The 18,826-nt window shown below is 42.9% G+C and overlaps 1 protein-coding gene across 2 annotated transcripts in view; it reads right to left on the reverse strand.

Annotated features, from left to right (window-relative positions):
• ano6 (anoctamin 6) overlaps positions 1-18,826 on the reverse strand; it is a 174,686-nt gene that overhangs the window by 9,018 nt on the left and 146,842 nt on the right. For both annotated transcript variants that reach the window (XM_063057669.1, XM_063057667.1), the window contains 3 exons: positions 15,468-15,673; positions 9,186-9,397; positions 7,020-7,125 (listed from right to left, as the gene is read on the reverse strand). In XM_063057669.1, coding sequence (XP_062913739.1) covers positions 7,020-7,125; positions 9,186-9,397; positions 15,468-15,673 — 524 coding nt within the window. The remainder of the gene's footprint in view (positions 1-7,019; positions 7,126-9,185; positions 9,398-15,467; positions 15,674-18,826) is intronic.

An 18,826-nucleotide genomic window follows, 5' to 3' on the forward strand; every position in this document is an offset into this window, starting at 1 on the left:
TAAATATATTTAAGACAAGGATGGATAGAGTTTTGCATAGTAGGGGAAATAAAGGTTATGGGGAAAAGGAGGTAGGTGGAGATGAGTCCATGGCCAGACCAGCCATGATCTTATTGAATGGCGGAGCAGGCTCGACGGGCCAGATGGCTGACTCCTGCTTCTATTTCATGTGTTCGTGTTCCTCTTCCTCTGTTCCTCTCTATAGGCATAGACTTCAAGATCCCCCTGTTTCTCCACACCATCAGGAATCATGATATTAACCCTGTATTCTGCCTTCAAATTCACCATTCCAAAGTCAATCATTTCACACTTGTTTGTGTTGGACTCATCTGCCTCTTCTTAGCCCAGCTCTCCATCCTGTCAATACCCACGTTATACTACTTTAAATTTATTTTTGACATTTTTCTTGCCAAATAGTTAGTCAAATATCTACAAAGGCACTGTGTCCTGCCAAATGTAAGTGAGCATTCACCTTGAAAATAGCACAGCAGGAAAAACAGTAGCTCTCTCAACGCAATCATTAAAAAACAGGTCCTGGCTCCATCGTAAACTGCCAGTATTGTGTGTGCATTCGCGAGCACGCCTAGGAGTATATGCACTTAGATCTGAGTGAAAGAAATCCCAAATTTACCCATGAATCTTTATCACTATATTCTGCAAAGAGTCCAGGAAATTGCCTCATGGATCCTAAGCCCGGATAAGGGTTGTGAATGGAGATTTTGTAAGTGCAAGGAAAGAAAGGTAACATAGAACAGGCCTTTTGGTCGTTAATGATATGCCCAATTCGACCATAAGGTCATAAGACATAGGAACAGAATTAGGCCATTTGGCCCATCGAGTCTGCTCAGCCATTCAATCATGGTTGATCCTTCTTTTTCCCTCCTCAGCCCCACTCCCCGGCCTTCTCCCTGAAGCCCTTGATGCCGTGGCCAATCAAAAACCTATCAATCTCCACCTTAAATACACCCAAGGACCTGGCCTCCACAGTCGCCTGTGGTAAAAAAATTTCACAAATTTACCATCCTCTGGCTAAAGAAATTTCTCCACATCTTTGTTTTAAATTGCCACCCCTCTACCCTGAAGCTGTGCCCTCTTGTCCTAGACTCCCCCACCATGGGAAACATCTTTACCACATCTACTCCGTCTAGGCCTTTCAACATTCAAATGGTTCCCCCCCCCCCCAATCCTTCTAAATTCCAGTGAGTACAGACCCAGAGCTCCCAAATGTTTCTCATATGATAGCCCTTTCATTCCAGAATCATCCTTGTGAACCTCTTCTGAAGCCTCTCCAATGCCAGCACATCTTTTCTTAGATAAGGAGCCCAAGACTGTTCACAATACTGAAGGTGAGGCCTCACTAGTGCCTTATAAAGCCTCAGCATCACATCCCTGCTTTTGTATTCTAGACCTCTTGAAATGAATGCTAACATTGCATTTGCCTTCCTTATCATCGACTCAGCCCGCAAGTTAACATTTAGGGCATTCTGCATAAGGACTCCCAAGTCCTTTTACATGTCAGATTTTTGGATTTTCTCCCCGTTTAGAAAATATTCTGCGCATTTATTTCTTCTGCCAAAGTGTATGACCTTGTTTTTTCCAACATTGTATTTCATTTGCCACTTTCTTGCTCTTTCTCCTAATCTAAGTCCTTCTGCATCCTACCTGTTTCCTCAACATTACCTGCCCCTCCACCAATCTTCATACCATCTGCAAACTCAGCAACAAAACCATCTATTACATCATCTAAATCATTTATATACAGGTTAAAAAGAAGCGGTCCCAACACCAGCCCCTGCGGAACACCACTAGTCATCACCAGCCAACCAGAAAAGGATCCTTTTATTCCCACTCACTGCCTCCTACCAATCAGCCAATGCTCTAACCATGCCAGTAACTTTCCTGTAATACCGTGGGCTCTAACTTGGTAAGCAGCCTCTTGTGTGGCCTTCTGAAAGTCCAAATATACAACATCCATTACATCCCCTTTATAGTAGTCATAGTCATACTCTATTGATCCTGGGGGAAACTGGTTTTTGTTACAGTTGCACCATAAATAATTAAATAGTAATAAACCCATAAATAGTTAAATAGTAATATGTAAATTATGCCAGGAAATAAGTCCAGGACCAGCCTATTGGCTCAGGGTGTCTGACCCTCCAAGGGAGGAGTTGTAAGGTTTGATGGCCACAGGCAGGAAAGACTTCCTATGACGCTCTGTGTTGCATCCCGGTGGAATGAGTCTCTGGCTGAATGTGCTCCTGTGCCCAACCAGTACATTATGTAGTGGATGGGAGACATTGACCAAGATGGCATGCAACTTAGACAGCATCCTCTTTTCAGACATCACCGTCAGAGAGTCCAGTTCCATCCCCACAACATCACTGGCCTTACGAATGAGTTTGTTGATTCTGTTGGTGTCTGCTACCCTCAGCCTGCTGCCCCAGCACACAACAGCAAACATGATCGCACTGGCCACCACAGACTCATAGAACATCCTCAGCATCATCCGGCAGATGTTAAAAGACCTCAGTCTCCTCAGGAAATAGAGACGGCTCTGACCCTTCTTGTAGACAGCCTCAGTGTTCTTTGACCAGTCCAGTTTATTTTCTCTCCTACTTGTAATCTCCTGAAAGAATTCCAACAGGTTCGCCATGCAGGATATTCCCTGAAGGAAACCATGCTGACTTTGGACTATCTTGTCCTGTGTCACCAAGTACTCCATCACCTCATCCTTAACAATTGACTCCAACATCTTCCCAATCACTAAGGTCAGGCTAACTGGTCTATAATGGGGCAACAGAACAAAATCCAATACTGCAGATGTAGACTAACCAGAGTTTAACAAGCCTGCATTTTTATTAATTGTAAACACAAGAGATTCTGCAGATGCTGGAGATCTAGAGCGACACACTCAAAATGCTGGAGGAACTCAGTATGTCAAGTGGCAGCTATGGAACTGAGTGAACAGTTGACATTTAAGGCTGAGGCCCTTCTTCAGGCCTGAAATGGAAGTGGGCAGACACCAGAATAAAAAGGTGGGGAGAGAGGAAGGAGGCTAACTGTAAGGTGACAGATGAAACCAGGTGGGTGGGAAAGGTCAAGGGCTGGATAGCAAGGAATCCGATAGGAGAGGAGAAAGGGAAGGAGGAGGGAGGTCGGGTGGGGGGTGGTGGTGATCGGCAGGCGAGAAGCGATAAAAGACCAAAGTGGGGAATAGAATAGAAGAGCAGGGGAGGGAGAGGGAAAGATTTATTAATTGCTTGTGTTGGCGGCAATGCTGTTAATGGCTTAAAAGTGTTTTCAGGTGATTTTAATTGTTAATTTCAAACTTTAATAGCTTTTGAATGTTTCTGAATGTTACGTATTCATAAAGCATTGATTTAAAAAAAAACATTGGTTTTGTCAGGTGTCGGAGCTGGTATTTGACCCAGCTGGCTGCCAAAGGGCTGTCATCAGTTTCTTTAAGACAGTACTTGCTGTACCCTGCACCTGCCGAAGGGCTGTCAGCAGTTTCTTTAAGACCCTTGTCACCTGATTGTGTTCTATAAGGTAATGGCCACATTCCAAGCCTAGCCCATCTGATCCTAGACTCTGGCATCTGGCCTGCTGCTCTTGTGAACAACAGTTAGATACAAGACATTCGGGCTTCCCAGCATCAAATGTGGATGGTGACCTTTGGTCCAGAAAGAAGACAACAAAAGGGTAAGTGAAAGAGGGAAATAAAGTATTATAGAAAATGGAACACAGAACAAGGTGGTGAATCTGTGGAATTTATTGCCATAGGCAGCTATGGAGCACGAGCCATCAAGCCACTGTGTATATTGAAGATTGATTCTTACTTAGTCAGGCCATGAAGGGATAGGGGAAGAAGGCAAGAGATTGAGGCTGAGAGAGAAATGGATCCGCCATTATGAAATGGTGGAGCAGACTTGATGGGCCAAATGGCCGAATTCTACTCCAATATCTTATGATCTTATAGAACAGTACAATACAGGAACAGGTCCTACGGCCCACAATGTTATGCTGAACCAGCTAAAAAATAAATCAACCCCACCCCCAAAACTAATCCCTCTTACCTACGCAATGTCCATATCCTTCCAAATTCCTTATATTCACGTGCCTATCTAAAAGAGTCTTAAAAGCCTCTAATGTATTTGCTTCTACCATCATACCAGGCAGTGCATTCCAGGCATCCACCATTCTCTGAGTAAAAAAAACTTACCCCACGCGTCCCCTTTTAACCTACCCCCTCTCACTTTCAATGCATGTCCTCTGGTATTAGACATTTCTACCCTGGGAAACAGATATTCCCTGTCAACTCTATCCATGTCTCTCATAATCTTACAAACCTCATTCAGATCTCCCCTCGGCCTCCGCCGCTCCAGAGAAAGCAACCCAGATTTGTCCAGCCTCTTGAGATAGCACATGCCCCCCTAACCAGGCAACATCCTAGTGAACCTCTTCTGCCCCCTCTCCAGAGGGGACTCCTTCTGTGTGAGAAGGATTTCTGGAGATATATTCAGGTATGAAGACTCGTACGGCCAGATTTGGGAACAGCTTCTTTCCAACTGTGATAAGACTGCTGAACGGATCCTGACCCGGATCTGGGCCATACCCTCCAAATATCCGGACCTGCCTCTCGGTTTTTTTGCACTACCTTACTTTCCATTTTTCTATTTTCTATTTATGATTTATTATTTAAATTTTTAATATTTACTAATTTTTATTATTTTTAGTATTCTTAATACTTAATATTTGTAATTCAGGGAGCGGAAAGCGCAGAATCAAATATCGCTGTGATGATTATACATTCTAGTGTCAATTGTTTGGTGACAATAAAGTATAAAGTATGACAAGGAAGTGTGTTAATTTTCCAATTAAGGATGTTTTGACACTGGAGAGGGTTCAAAGGAGATTCACAAAAATGATTCCAGTATTGAACGGCTTGTCATATGGAGACTGTTTGATGGCTCTGGGCCTGTCCCCACTAGAGTTCAGAAGAATAAGGAGTGACCTTATTGAAACCTATCAAATGGTAAAAGGCCTCGATAGAGTGGACGTGGAGAGGATGTTTCCCACAGTGGGAGAGTCTAGGACCAGAGGACACAGCCTCAGAATAGAGGGGCGTCCTTTTAGAATAGAGGTGAGGAGGAGTTTCTTTATCCAGATAGTGGTGAATCTGTGAAATTCGTTGCCTCAGACGGCTGTGGAGACCAAGTCTGTAAAGCAGAGGTTGATAAGATTCTTGATGGGTCAGGGCATGAAGGGATATGGGGAGAAGGTGAGAGACTGGGGGCTGAGAGGGAAATGGATCAGCCATGATGAAATAGTGGAACAGACTCGATGGGCCAAATGGCCCAATTCTGCTCCTATATCTTATGGTCTTAATTTGGAGGATGTTCAGCAGTGCTCACTTGACTTGGCAGGCACTGTATAAAAACTTATATTACTGTATACAATACTATGTACTCTGAAAGAGCTATCAAAAACTCCTTAGAACATATAAGATTGAAAGGAGATTTGAAAGAGGAATACAAAATTTCGAGGAGTATAGCTGGGATGAATGCAAGAAGGCTTTTTCCACTGAGGGTGGGTGGGACTACATTAGAGGTCATGGGTTAAGGGTGAAAGGTGAAAAGTTTAAGGGGAACATGAGGGGGAGTATGGAATGAGCTGCCAGCACAAGTGGTGCAGGCGAGCTCGGTTTCAATGTTTAAGAGAAGTTTGGATCGATAGATGGATGGTCTGGGTGCAGGTCGATAGACTAGGCAGTTTTACAGGGCTCGAAGCATCTTGTAAGCACTCCTCTGCCTTCCTTGACCATACCTTCTTTGTCCGCACAACTGGTGCTGCAGTCTTTGGTCTCTGCCTGCGCAGGGGGAATAGAAGTACAGCCAGTTGACTTTCGAAAGTGTGGCCATAGGATGGGCTGGTAAGCGATTCTGATGGTAGTACCACAGGGGTCAAGTGTATTGACTTCCTCTGGTTCCACAGGTGATATGGTGATGGTAGTTGTTCAGATTTCTTCAAGGGGCCTAATTGAAATCTCCCACAATGATAGGGAAGGCAATCGGGTGTGCTGTTTTGTGACTGCCGATCATGGAACTCAGGTGCTCCAATGCCTGTCTGAGTTGGCCTGAGGTGGAGTGTAATCACAACCAGTACAATGACAGAAAACGCCCTCAGCAGATAAAATGGACAGCATTTGACCACTAGATGTTCTAGGTTGGGTGAATAGGATTGAGACAGAATCGCCATGGTTTGTGAACCATAATGAGTTAATCATAAAGCATATTCCACCTCCTCTAACTTTAAAAGACTGAGATCTCCTGCCTTTGCAGAGAACAGTGAAGCTGTCGAGCTGCAGTGCTGTGTCCGAAATGGCGGCAGTGAGCCACGTTTCCATGAAGCAAAGTACACAGCAGTTCCTGATGTTCCTCTGGTACAGTAATCTTGCTCTGATGTCTCCAGTGTTATTTTCCAGAGATTGTACACTTGCCATCAGGATAGCTGGGAATGAGGGGAGAGTGTCTGATGTTGCAGTCGTACCTGCAGACCGGCTTGGCTTATATTTTCTTAAAGGGGATCTGTACCTGTGTCCTGAGTTTTCATACCAGGGTCTGCTGATTTTGAGTTGATAGATTTTTAAAAACATCTTAAAGTGATACTGCCTACTGAAGTACCCATGGTCGTGACTGGATTTCAGCAGCAGTAGTCCTACACAGGAATATTTAATGATTCCCATCAGATCTGCAGGCAAAGCATCGCCACTTACCAGTGCCATCTTCCCCAGTATTTATTGGAATAATATATACCAGAACTTAATGATGCAACAAAAAGGACAAAAATACTCTTGTCAAGAAGATACAAGTATTTCTTACTATATGTGAAAGGTTCTTACTTGCAACAATATCTTTTCTACTTATTGACAAGGCAGCAACATCCTCCATTACGTACTCATTATGCTTGCAAACATACACAGAACCAGAATCAGAAACTTAAGCCAAAATAATCCTCACCTCTGTAACAATAATAAATGCTAGCTTGGCGGCCATTATATGCCAGTAATAAAGGCTATGGTGATATTCCAGTGGATGTCCAGGAGGATATCTGAGATCACGGTACCTGCCACAGAAGATTAAAGATTAAAAGATTAGCTTTACTTGTTCACATGTAAATTGAAATATATGGTGAAATGCATCGTTTATGTCAACATGAGGATGTGCTGGGGGCAGTCCGCAACTGTGCCCTGCTTCCGGCACCAACATTGCATGCCCTCAGCTTACTACCCGTTGGTCTTTGAAATATATGTGGGAGGAATCCAGAGCACCCGGTAGAAACCCATGTGGTCACAGGGAGATCGTACGAACTCCTTACAGAGAGCAGCAGGAATTAAACCCCACTGGAAAACGTTATGCTAACTGTTAAGCTACACTGTCACCCTGTATTAAAACCTTTAGATCAGCTGAAATAATAGCAAAGATGGTAAATAACATAGTTATGATTAAAACAATGTAAGTGAATGCCCAATCAAACTGATAAGGGTAACAATATCCAAACTTGCTCCAATTTGGTTTGAGCACTTTGGCCTGGATTTGCAGTAACATGCACTGCAGGCTTGCTGAAAAGCACAAGTATTTATGGGGCTTGGGAAACTCAGTAAGTAAAAGGAGATGAACAAAAAGCTGTTCTGACATGTCAGTCCACAACCTCCTCTACTGTCACAACGAGGCCACACTCAGGTTGGAGGATCAATACCTCATATTCTGTCTGGGTAACCTCCAACCTGATGGCATGAGCTTCGATTTCTTGAACTTCCAGTAATTGACCCTCCTCCTTCACCATTCCCCCAGTCTTGTCTCCCTCTCACGCCTTCTCTTCTTAATGCCCATCACCTCCCTCTGGTGTTCCACCCCCTTCCCTTCCTTCCATCGTCTTCTACCCTCTCCAATCAGATTCTCCCTTCTCCAGCCCTTTAGCTCTTTCACCTATCAACTGGTTACTTCACCCTTCCCCCTCTCCCAGTTTCACCTGCCATCCTGTACATCGATCACCTCTTCCTTCCCTCCCCCCACCTTAGACTGACTCCTTCCCCCCTTCCTTCCAGACCTGATGAAGGGTCTCGGCCCAAAACGTTGATTCTTCTCCATAGATGCTGCCTAGCCTGCTGAGTTCCTCCAGCATTTTTGTGTGTTTCCTTAAAAATAAGCTAAATCTATCATGCAAATACAAAAGCATCATGGGACTCTGGGTTAAAGATGTTTACTTAAAGATCCCAACCTTTCCAGACCTTCCTTCAATGCCAGTGCCCACTGAAACAGAACCTCTGACCTTTAACCTCTGAATTGCCCTGTGAGTACTCCTAACCCTTCTGAGTATGTTGCATCCTGTATGGGCCTCCTCCCTCATTCAGTCATCGTCTCCCACAACCACAAAACTCAGTTTCTCTTGAGCTGGCTCTTTTAATGCCAGAGCAGATCATTTCTCGGGTAGATCCGCCAAGATAATGTTGAAAAATGAGGCATGAACACAAGAGGTTCTGCAGATGCTGGAAATCCAGAGCAATACACACAAAAAGCAGGGGGAACACAGCAGGTCAGGCAGCATCTATGGAGGGAAACAACTAATTGATGTTTTAAGCTGAGATCTGTATAGGGAAGGGAGTAAAAAGCTGACATTTCAGGCTGAGACCATTCACTGCTTCTGATGAAGGGTTTTGTACTGAAATGTCAACTATCTATTCCTGTCCATAGATTCTGCCTGACCCGCTGAGTACCTTCTGCATTTTGTGAGAGGCGAGGCAGCCTTGAGGAGCCAAATACCATCCTTCTGTTTCCTCTTTCTCATGTCCTCGTACCAGAAAAGTTGTTAACATGGAAATATGTGAAACATGTCTGCCCAGATTTCTACATTGAACCCCTCACCTCTGTTCTGAAAGCCCAAGTCTAAGCTTCCCTTGAAAGAGATGTAAGCTTGGAGGCATCTCAACCCTGAAGAACTTCAATGATTCATGTAACACATGATTTGACCTGATGTGCCGCAGACATCGTCATAACATTACCAATTCACTTTTCAGCAAAAGTAAAGCTGGCTGGATGATTAAATGATTCACAGTGTGTACTGTGAGAGGCATTTGTTCCTGCAATATCTGGGGAAGAGTTTACGATGGTCCGAGAATCACTAACCTGCAGGTGGTATCGGTTTCAGGGTTAAACCATGAGGGGGAGCTGTGGGGTTTGCTGATATTACTGAAGTCAGCGATTCTGAAAACAGAGAGGGTACTGTTGATGTAGCCACGCATCGTTGGGCTGCTGAACTCGCCATAGGGTTGTATTGATAGCGTCCAGTAATAAACAAGCCTGGGTATCATATCGGAAGTGAAAGCAATGATCAATGCCTGTAAAGAAAAAAAATGGCAAAGTGTCACTTTAAAAAAGCAACTGCAAACATAATAGTGCACAACATAAATAGATGAACAATAATTTTCTTCTGTAAACCTGTGTAATCTCCTATCGAGACACCAGGCAAGGTCACTTGATTCCAAACAATTGGATTGTTGATCATTACAGAATGTCTCTCTGGTGCTTCCCGCTCCCTCCCCTCTCCCTTTGCCTTTTCCCAACCTTCCCACTCTTAATCCACCATAGAGACCCATGTCAGAATCAGGTTTATCATCGCTCACGTGTCATGAAATTTGTGTTTTTTCTGTGGCAGCAGTACAGTGCAATATATAAAATTACTACCGTACTGTGCAAAGGTCTTAGGCACCCTAGCTAAATAAATATATATTCTCACACACACACACACACACACACATATATATATATATACACACACCTGGCATCTGGAAGGAAAGGTTAAAGTTGTGTACAGTGTATTATTCAAGTGTTTGATATTCCTACTATTAAATATCTCTTCTAAAAATAGAAACATATACTGTGATTCTGAAAATACAAGCTGCCCCTCAGAATCCTGTCCACATAATAGTGAGAAATTCTCCAGAATTATCACAAGAACAGGGGAGATATTTTTAGAATCACAGAATCATTCAACACAGAGACAAAGCCTTCTAGCTGGCCTCACCTGTGTAGACTGTGGTGCTGTTTATGCATATCTCATTTGCCCAGATTAAGCTCATTCACTCTATTCCTTTCCTTTCTAAATGCCTGTTGTGATGCTATCTGCCTTCACCACCTCTCCTGGCTGCTTTGAAATATTCACCACCTTTTGAGTGAAAAAGACTTACCCCTCAGATCTCCTTTCCATTTCCCCCTTCTTGCCTTAAACCTTTGCCTCCTTGTACTAGACTTCCCAACCCTGGGGAAATGTTCTGACTATCTATGGCCCCCATAATTTTGTAAACCTCAATGAGTTCATCCCTGGTACGTTCCAGTAATAATAAACCCAGTCTATCCAATCTTTCCTCATAACTACAACCCTCTAATCTGGTGAATCTCTTCTACACTCTCCCTATTGCTACCATATCCTCCTTGTAACGTAGCAACCAGAACTGTATGCTACAAGCTGTCTAATCGATGTTTTGTACAACTGCAACATGATATCTCAACTCAATGCCTCGGCCTATGAAGGCCAGAATACAAATGCTTTTTTCACTACCCTCTCCACCTGTGTTGCTACGGAGCTGCAGCCAAACTCTCTCTGTACATCACTGCTCCTAAGACCACTGTTTACTGTACGTGTCCTGATGGAATTGGACCTCACAAAATGCATTACTTCACACTTGTCTGGATTAAATTCCACCTATCACTGCTCCACCAAAATTTCCACCCCATCTATGTCCTGCTGTATCTTTAAACTACCTTTTTGTTACCAATGATTCTACCGATTCATGTGTAGTCTGCAGATTTACAAATCTGACCCCCAACTCTCTCCAAACAACTTGCACCTGCTCCAGGATTCAGAATGTTTTCCCAGGGTGGGGAAATCTAGTACTAGTAGGCAAAGGTTTAAGGTAAGGAAGGTGATCTGGGGATAAGCCTTTTTCACACAGAAGGTGGTGAAGGCAGATCCTACCATCTCTGGTCTTACTTCATGAACCTGCCTTCATCTATTCATGTTAATATTTGTGGATTAACAAACAATTGACTTTAAATTTATAATTAACAGTTGTGCCTTAAGCTAGAAAAACTGCACTTAAGAGCCATAAAGTACAGTGCAGAAGCAGGCCTTTCAGCCCCTCTAGTCCATGCTGAACCATTTAAACTTCCTACTCCCAACAACCTGCATCAGGACCATAGCCCTCCATATCTCTACCATTCATGTACCTATTCAAACTTCTCTTAAACAATGAAATCAAGCTTGCATGCACCACTTGCACTGGGAGCTCGTTTCTCACCCTCATGAGTGAAGAAGTTTTCCCTTAACCCTTAACCCATGACCTCTAGTTGTAATACCATCCAACTTCAGTGCAAAAAGCCTGCTTGCATTTACTCCATCTATACCCTTTCATCATTACTTCCTGTACAACGGCATCCGTATTAAATTCAGAATGATACAAATTTTAATTTCCCTTCTTGTCTGAGGCATTACAACCTGCAGATTTGTTACTTTTACAACATAGGAGCAATTGTCACACTGAGCCTCGTAGCTCTCAGAATCACCTTGGTGCCTCAAGAAGGCGGTGTCTATCACTAAGGTCCTCCACCATGCAGGGCATGTCCTCTTCTCATCGCTACCATCAGGAAGGAGGTACAGAAGCCTAAAGGATCACACACAGTGATTCAGGAACAGCTTCTTCCCCCTGCCATCCGATTTCTGAATGGACAACGAATCCATGAACACTGCCTCACTATTTTTTAAAAATTTCTATTTCCACTTATTGTATCTAACAATTCATTAACTACACACACACATATCCACACACTGTAATTCACAGTAATTCCCAATATTATCACGTATTGGATTGTACTGCTGCCGCAGAGTTAACAAATTTCATGACATCTGCCGGTGATATTAAACCTGATTCTGTCTGTGATTCCATTCCCCCATATTTGGCTATTACACAGTCTTTGTTGCCACCTTAGTTATCTTACCATGCACCAACACTAGAGGCTCCAACCCGTCTAAGCTACCAACCGATACGTCTTTGGGATGAGGGAGGAAATCAGACTACGTAGAGGAAACCCACATGGTCAGAGAATGCGAAGGCAGTGGAGGACAGGATCTAACCTGCTTAATGAATCGATATGGCAGCAATACCAGCTTCTACACTACTGTGCCGCCCATGGTCCCCTATCAATTCCATTTAATACCTTATCACCCTTCAACATTCTCATGTCTAGGACAGGGGCAATGAACTTTTTTTTGAGAATGTGCGCCCACATTAGTGATAATCTAAAAAAAATCTCTCGTGCACCATGGTAATTTTGAGCACAGATTATCACTGATTATTGAATTAGTAACAATAATTATGGACTTTTATTTAAGGAAAATTTTAAGGTTTACCAGGATGCTGCCTGGTTTAGAGGGCAGGAGCTATCATGAGAGGCTGGACAAACTTGGGTGTTGTTTTCTCTGGAGCCTCAGAGCTGAGGGGAAATCTGATACAGGTTTACAAAATAATGAGAGGTATAGGTAGAGTGAACAGGGAGTATCTATTTCCCAGGGTTGAAATGTCAAATCCCAGAGGGCATGCATTGAAGGTGAGGGGGCAAGGTTCAAGGGGGTGCGAGGGTTAAGCTTTTTTACCCAGAGTGGTGGATATCTGGAACGTGCAGCCTGGTGAGGTGGTGGAGGCAAACACATTAGAAGCTTTTAAGAGTCATTTGGATAGGCACATGGATGTAAAGAAGATGGAGGAATTTGTGTTTGGGTGCTTTTGATTTGCCTTTTGGCTGGTTCAGCACAACACTGTGGGCTGATTGGCCTGTTCCTGTTTTATGAAAAATGTTGAGGTCTTTATTTGCAAGAATTCATTGCTGTACTATAAATAAGATTATAACAGAGATAGATTGAAATAAATGAAGCATTTTCAAAAACCTGATCAAAAATGATTAACATTAATCTTTTGAAAAGATTATTTTGAAAATAACATCATTTCGAAATGGAATTGTTATTGTACACCATACATAACGTAGGAAGTGTGAATGTGAAGTACATATTCAAAAAAAATCACTGAAAGGAAAATAAGCACACTTTACCCTCAGTGAGACTTCCGCTGGTGCACTAACAATGGCGAATATTTTATTTACTTATTGAGATGCAGCAGAGTGTAGACCATCTGGCCCTTCGAGCTGTGCTGCCCAGCAATCCCCCAAATTAATCCAAGCCTACTCATGGGACAATTTACAATGGCCGATTAACCTACCAACTGGTATGTCTTTGGACTGTGGCAGGAAACTGAAGCACCCAGGGGAAACTCCTGCGGTAATGGAGAGAACGTACAAACTCCTTACAGGCAGCGGCGGGATATTTCGGCTTGCATTTGGTTGTCTTGAGAGCTACACACGTAGCACAGTTTCATCAGTAAGTCTCTCCTATAATTAGATTTGACCGAGTTCATCACTGTGAATGACTCAGAGAAATATGTCAATGAAAATACTGTTAATACTGTAATTGCAAGATTATTCAGGCAGTTAAAAGTCTCAGTGCTCTTCATTTATAAAAACTCATTTGCTGCTTCATTGGCAGGACGGATAAACTTTAAAAAAATTTGGTCTTTTTATTATGGGTGGGGTCAAAGAACTGAGGGGCGGTGCCAAATGGGCATGACAAGTTGGGCAAGTGTGCCACAGGTTTGCCACCCCTGGTCTAGGGGCTATAACCCTTGTTTGTGTACCCCCCCCCCCCGGATATTTGATAGCTGGACATCATATTTTATTTTCCTGTATCTTCATTGCACTTTGAACTCATGCCTTTGAATGGAAAATCCTACAAAATGTAGTGGATTTGGCTCAGTACATCTCAGGTAAAGCCCTCCCACCATTGAGCACATCTACATGAAACGCTGTCATAGAAAAGCAGCATCCATCATCACAGTTCCTCACCAGCCAGGCCATGCTCTGTTCTCGCTGCTGCCAGCAGGAAGGTACAAGAGCCTCAGGATTCACAACAGCAGGTTTAAGAACAATTACTACTCCTCAAGCATCAGGCTCTTGAACAAAGGAGTTAAATACACTCACTTGCCCATCCACTGAAATGTTCCCACAACTAATAACCTCACCTTAAGGACTCTATCTCGTTATCTCATGTTTTTGCTATTTATTGCCATTTATTTAAATTTCCATCTGCACATTTTGTTGTCTTCTGCACTCTGGTTGATCTTTCATTGATCCTGTATCCTAACAGGGCCTATTCCATGCTGTATCTCAATAAATAAATATTTTTGTGTCAGCAGAAATTACGGGAAATCAGAAGTAAGCTAATTCATCCACTTCAGTACTGAATCATTTTAAGTTGTTATTTGAATAGTTAAGTCTCAACACAAATCATTGCAGGCTGTTATAATAATTCACATCCTGACAACTTTGAGCACTTGTGCATAATTCTCACTATCAAGTGCCACAGTGAATTTCAGAAAAGGATCAATAATTGGTCTTAATTTCTTGAGCTTCTACTTTAATTACCTGTCATTTAAGAGATTAAATCAAGTTCTTGGAAGCATCTAATCCCTGTCCATTAATTTTGTCATCTCTTCAAAATATTCCTTTAAGATCCTCCAAGAATGATATAATATTTTACAAATCCATACTGCCTTTCTCAAATCAAGGAAAATTTGTATTTCCTTAGTTATTGATTCTACAATAGAAATTTGATTAATTGATGTGTAATTTCTTGATTTCTCTTTTGTATCTTGTTAAGCAGGTGACAGTAGGTGCAGATATTAAATCCAAAAGAATGGCACTTGGCTCTAGAGAATTTTAGAAGATTATAATTTAAGCACCTTAAGGTGCTTAACTACTTCCTTAATAACCATGGTGATGAGGATTTGATACATGTTAGAACAAAAGAAATAGAAACAGTTCTTGGTCCACCATTTGATTAATTCAGAAGTTAGTTTTTTTTACTTGAGCACCACTTTCCTGTACTAAATCCACATCCCTTCATTCCTAATTATCAAAAAATATATTGGCTTCTGTTTTATGTATACCAAGGAGCTGAGCCTGCACAACTCCGCAGCACAGCATTTTTTAATGACTCATTATCCGCTGGGTGGGAGAGCATTTCTCCGCTCAGTCTAGAATGGCTGACTCCGTATTCTGGCACTGTCACCCTTAGTTCCAGAGGGGCAGTATCACTCCTGCCTTTACTCTCCTGAGCTCTGAAAGAAGCTTGCACATTTCAATGGGACCATCCTTCTTGCATTAAATGTTGGCGGTTCTCATCCCAGATTCAGTATTAACTTTCTCAAAGTATCTTCCACTAAGCTAAACGCTATCAAAATAATTGAAAGATATATTCAGCACGTCCTCATCTTGAGCTCCTCCTGACTCATAGGTGTCACTCACGTTGGTCACAACAGCAAAAATAGCCACTCCATTTAGGATTGGCAGCCAGGCTCCAATGTCTTGTGCTTTGACTGGTAGGACGCGTCGATACTGAGTGGTTAGTTTCCATGCGTCTACTCGAATTTCAATGATGTTATTGACCAGTGCCAGCAGGGGTGCCAGTGGAAACGATGCCACAAAGATGGTGGCAAATCCGAACTGTATCACTGTAAAAATGAACAAAAACCTAAAGTGAAATCTTAATGGACAAACAAAACTGCAGTTTATATTATTGCTGTACTTGGTATATAACTACTGCCAGAGAATATCAGCAAATGTTCTGATGGCCCAGAACCAAAACTAGCAGATTCATAGCACAGAAATCTCTTGTATTTAACTCAGACACTTGATTAATCGAGAGCAGTGGTTCCCAACGTGAGTGATATCCCAAAGTTGGTGAAAGTGGGAGCTTCTAGGGGGGGCAATAAAGGTTTAGGGAGTGGTGGTGGTGGGGGGGGGCTCAGTAGCAAGTGGGAGTCCTGAGGGATTAATTTAAGAAATTAATTATTTATTATAATCATTTGATCCTCAGAGCCTCATTAATTCATTACAATGATCACGAAATCACATCATTTCTTGCTAACCTACTTACACTTACACTTTGCTCGAAGCACATCATAGTTGTTGAAAAGCAATGTGGCACTTTGGTGTTTGGCATCTGGTTATTTCTGGGCCTGGCCTGCGCATTATTGCCATTCATGACTGTAGTACAAAGTTGCTAGTACAATTCCCAAATTAATCAAGGAATGACACAATTCCTATGAATTAGGGTTTGGCGTTCAGTGAAGTGAAGTTCAGAATATATCCTTTTGAATGCTCTTGACCACATTTCTCTAGCCCACGGTCCGACTGAGATATCGCTGCCCCACTTTATGTATCTTCAGGCAGAGTGTCTTTAGGGCAGCAATGAAGGTTTCTTTCATTGCTGTTTCCATAACAATTTTGTTTGACCAGTCAGGGTTATTACCCCTGAGCTGAACCCCTGAACCTGGAGAACTGGTGGGCCACTCTTTGTCTGGCCTCTACCCTTTGACCTGTTTGGCATGGGTGACCCTACCAAGAGCCAAAGCCCAAGGCCCTGACTCGAGCCAACATATCTCTCCAGGTCATTGAAACACACACGCCTCCAAACCACGACAAGGTTGTGGTCCTTTTGGAGGATGATGTCATAACTTTCGCCTTTATTGATCACAGCTCTTAATGCATGGGGTAGATTATTGAACAGTGGCTCCATCTTGAGAAGGAAAGGCCAACAGCTGCTTCTCTTACATTCTTGCGAGAAGGCTAAGGGGTGACTTGATAGAGAACTACAATGTTTGGACAAACAAAGATAGGGTAGTGGGAAACTTTTCCCTTAGATCCACGGATGCTGCCCGACCTGCTGAGTTCCTCCAGCGTGTTGTGCGTGTTGCTTTTCCCTTAGATGATGTGTCTATGATTAGAGGATAAGGTTTAAGGAAAGAGGGGATTTGAGGGAATATTTTTTGATCCAGAGAGTGGTGAACACAAAAATACATTAGCTAAGGGGGTGGTGTATACTCTCAATTTAAGAATCGTTTAGAAGAGTATTTAAAATTCGAAGGTATTGAATGCTGTAGAGCAAAATTTGATCCAAAATCAAAAAACAATTACCACCTGCCTGTGACCCCAGATGAGTTGTTACACTTGTGTGATACACCCACAGCTCCAATGAATGCTCTAAAGAGTCAAATTCCCTATTTTATTAGCAATTAGCATACATTATTGAGCATTATCTCAGTGGTGAGAAAAGATATGACCTCTGCCGGCCCCCAACCCAAGTTACAAACTGCCCTGAAATAAGTATGAATATGCAACATATTCCCTTCACTTTTACCACGCCTCCTCTCATATGATTAGCTACCATAATAAACCCGCAGCACGGAATATATGGCTCCTACAAATACTACAGGGCTGGCTCTGGAAATAGTATTCATATAGATAGATAACTGATGGCCAGGAAGGATATAATGGGCTGGTTCTGTGCTTAATTTAAACAATTATTATACTGTACCTAGATCAATGTTGCCATCTGCTGGCGGACTACGGCACTACACAAATCATTAAAACAAGTCAATGGAGGCCAAATGTTCTCTGTACAGTCTTTCTTGATAAAGGTCTATGATATAATATTTATAAGGAACATCATCTACCTGGGTGTTTCTATCAGATTCGAAAGAAACATTTGGAGAAAATTCTCACACCCCCAGCCGTGGATAATCTGTATTAATGTTAATGGATGAAACATCACAGACTGGAAGCATGCAGATTTCAACTACCTAGGCTTACCCATGGCCCTCTATTTTTCTAAGCTCCATGTACCTATCAAGGAGTCTCTTAAAACACCCTATCACATCCGTCTCCACCACCGTCGCCGGCAGCCCATTCCACGCACTCACCACTCTCTGCGTAAAAAATTTACCCCTGACATCTCCCCTGTACCTACTTCCAAGCACCCTAAAACTATACCCTCTTGTGCTGGCCATTTCAGCCCTGGGGAAAAGCCTCTGACTATCCACATGATCAATGCCTCTCATCATCTTATACATCTCTATCCTCCTCTCATCCTCCGTCGCTCCAAGGAGAAAAGGCTGAGTTCATTCAACCTATTCTCAGAAGTCATGCTCCCCAATCCAGGCAACATCCTTGTACATCTCCTCTGCACCCTTTCTACGGTTTCCACATCCTTCCTGTAGTGAGCTGACCAAAATTGAGCACAGTACTCCAAGTGCAGTCTGACCAGGGTCCTATACAGCTGTAACATTACCTCTCGGCTCTTAATCTCAATCCCATGATTGATGCAGGCCAATGCACCGTATGCCTTCTTAACCACGGAGTCAACTTGATCAGCAGCTTTGAGTGTCCTATGGACTCGGACCCCAATATCCCTCTGATCCTCCACACTGCCAGAGTCTTGCCATTAATGCTATATTCTGCCATCATATTTGACCTACCAAAATGAACCACCTCACACTTATCTGTGTTGAACTTCATCTGTCACTTCTCAGCCCAGTTTTGCATCATATCAATGTCCCGCTGTAACCTCCGACAGCCCTCCACACTATCCACAACACCCCCAACCTTTGTGTCATCAGCAAATCTACTAACCCATCCCCCCACTTCCTCATCCAGGTCATTTATAAAAATCACGAAGAGTAAGGGTCCCAGAACAGATCCCTAAGGCACACCACTGGTGACCGACCTCCATGCAGGATGTGACCCGTCTACAACCACTCTTTGCCTTCTGTGGGCAAGCCAGTTCTGGATCCACAAAGCAAGGTCACCTTGGATCCCATGCCTCC

This window comes from Mobula hypostoma, chromosome 9, assembly GCF_963921235.1.
Source record: "Mobula hypostoma chromosome 9, sMobHyp1.1, whole genome shotgun sequence".
NCBI lineage: Eukaryota > Metazoa > Chordata > Chondrichthyes > Myliobatiformes > Myliobatidae > Mobula > Mobula hypostoma.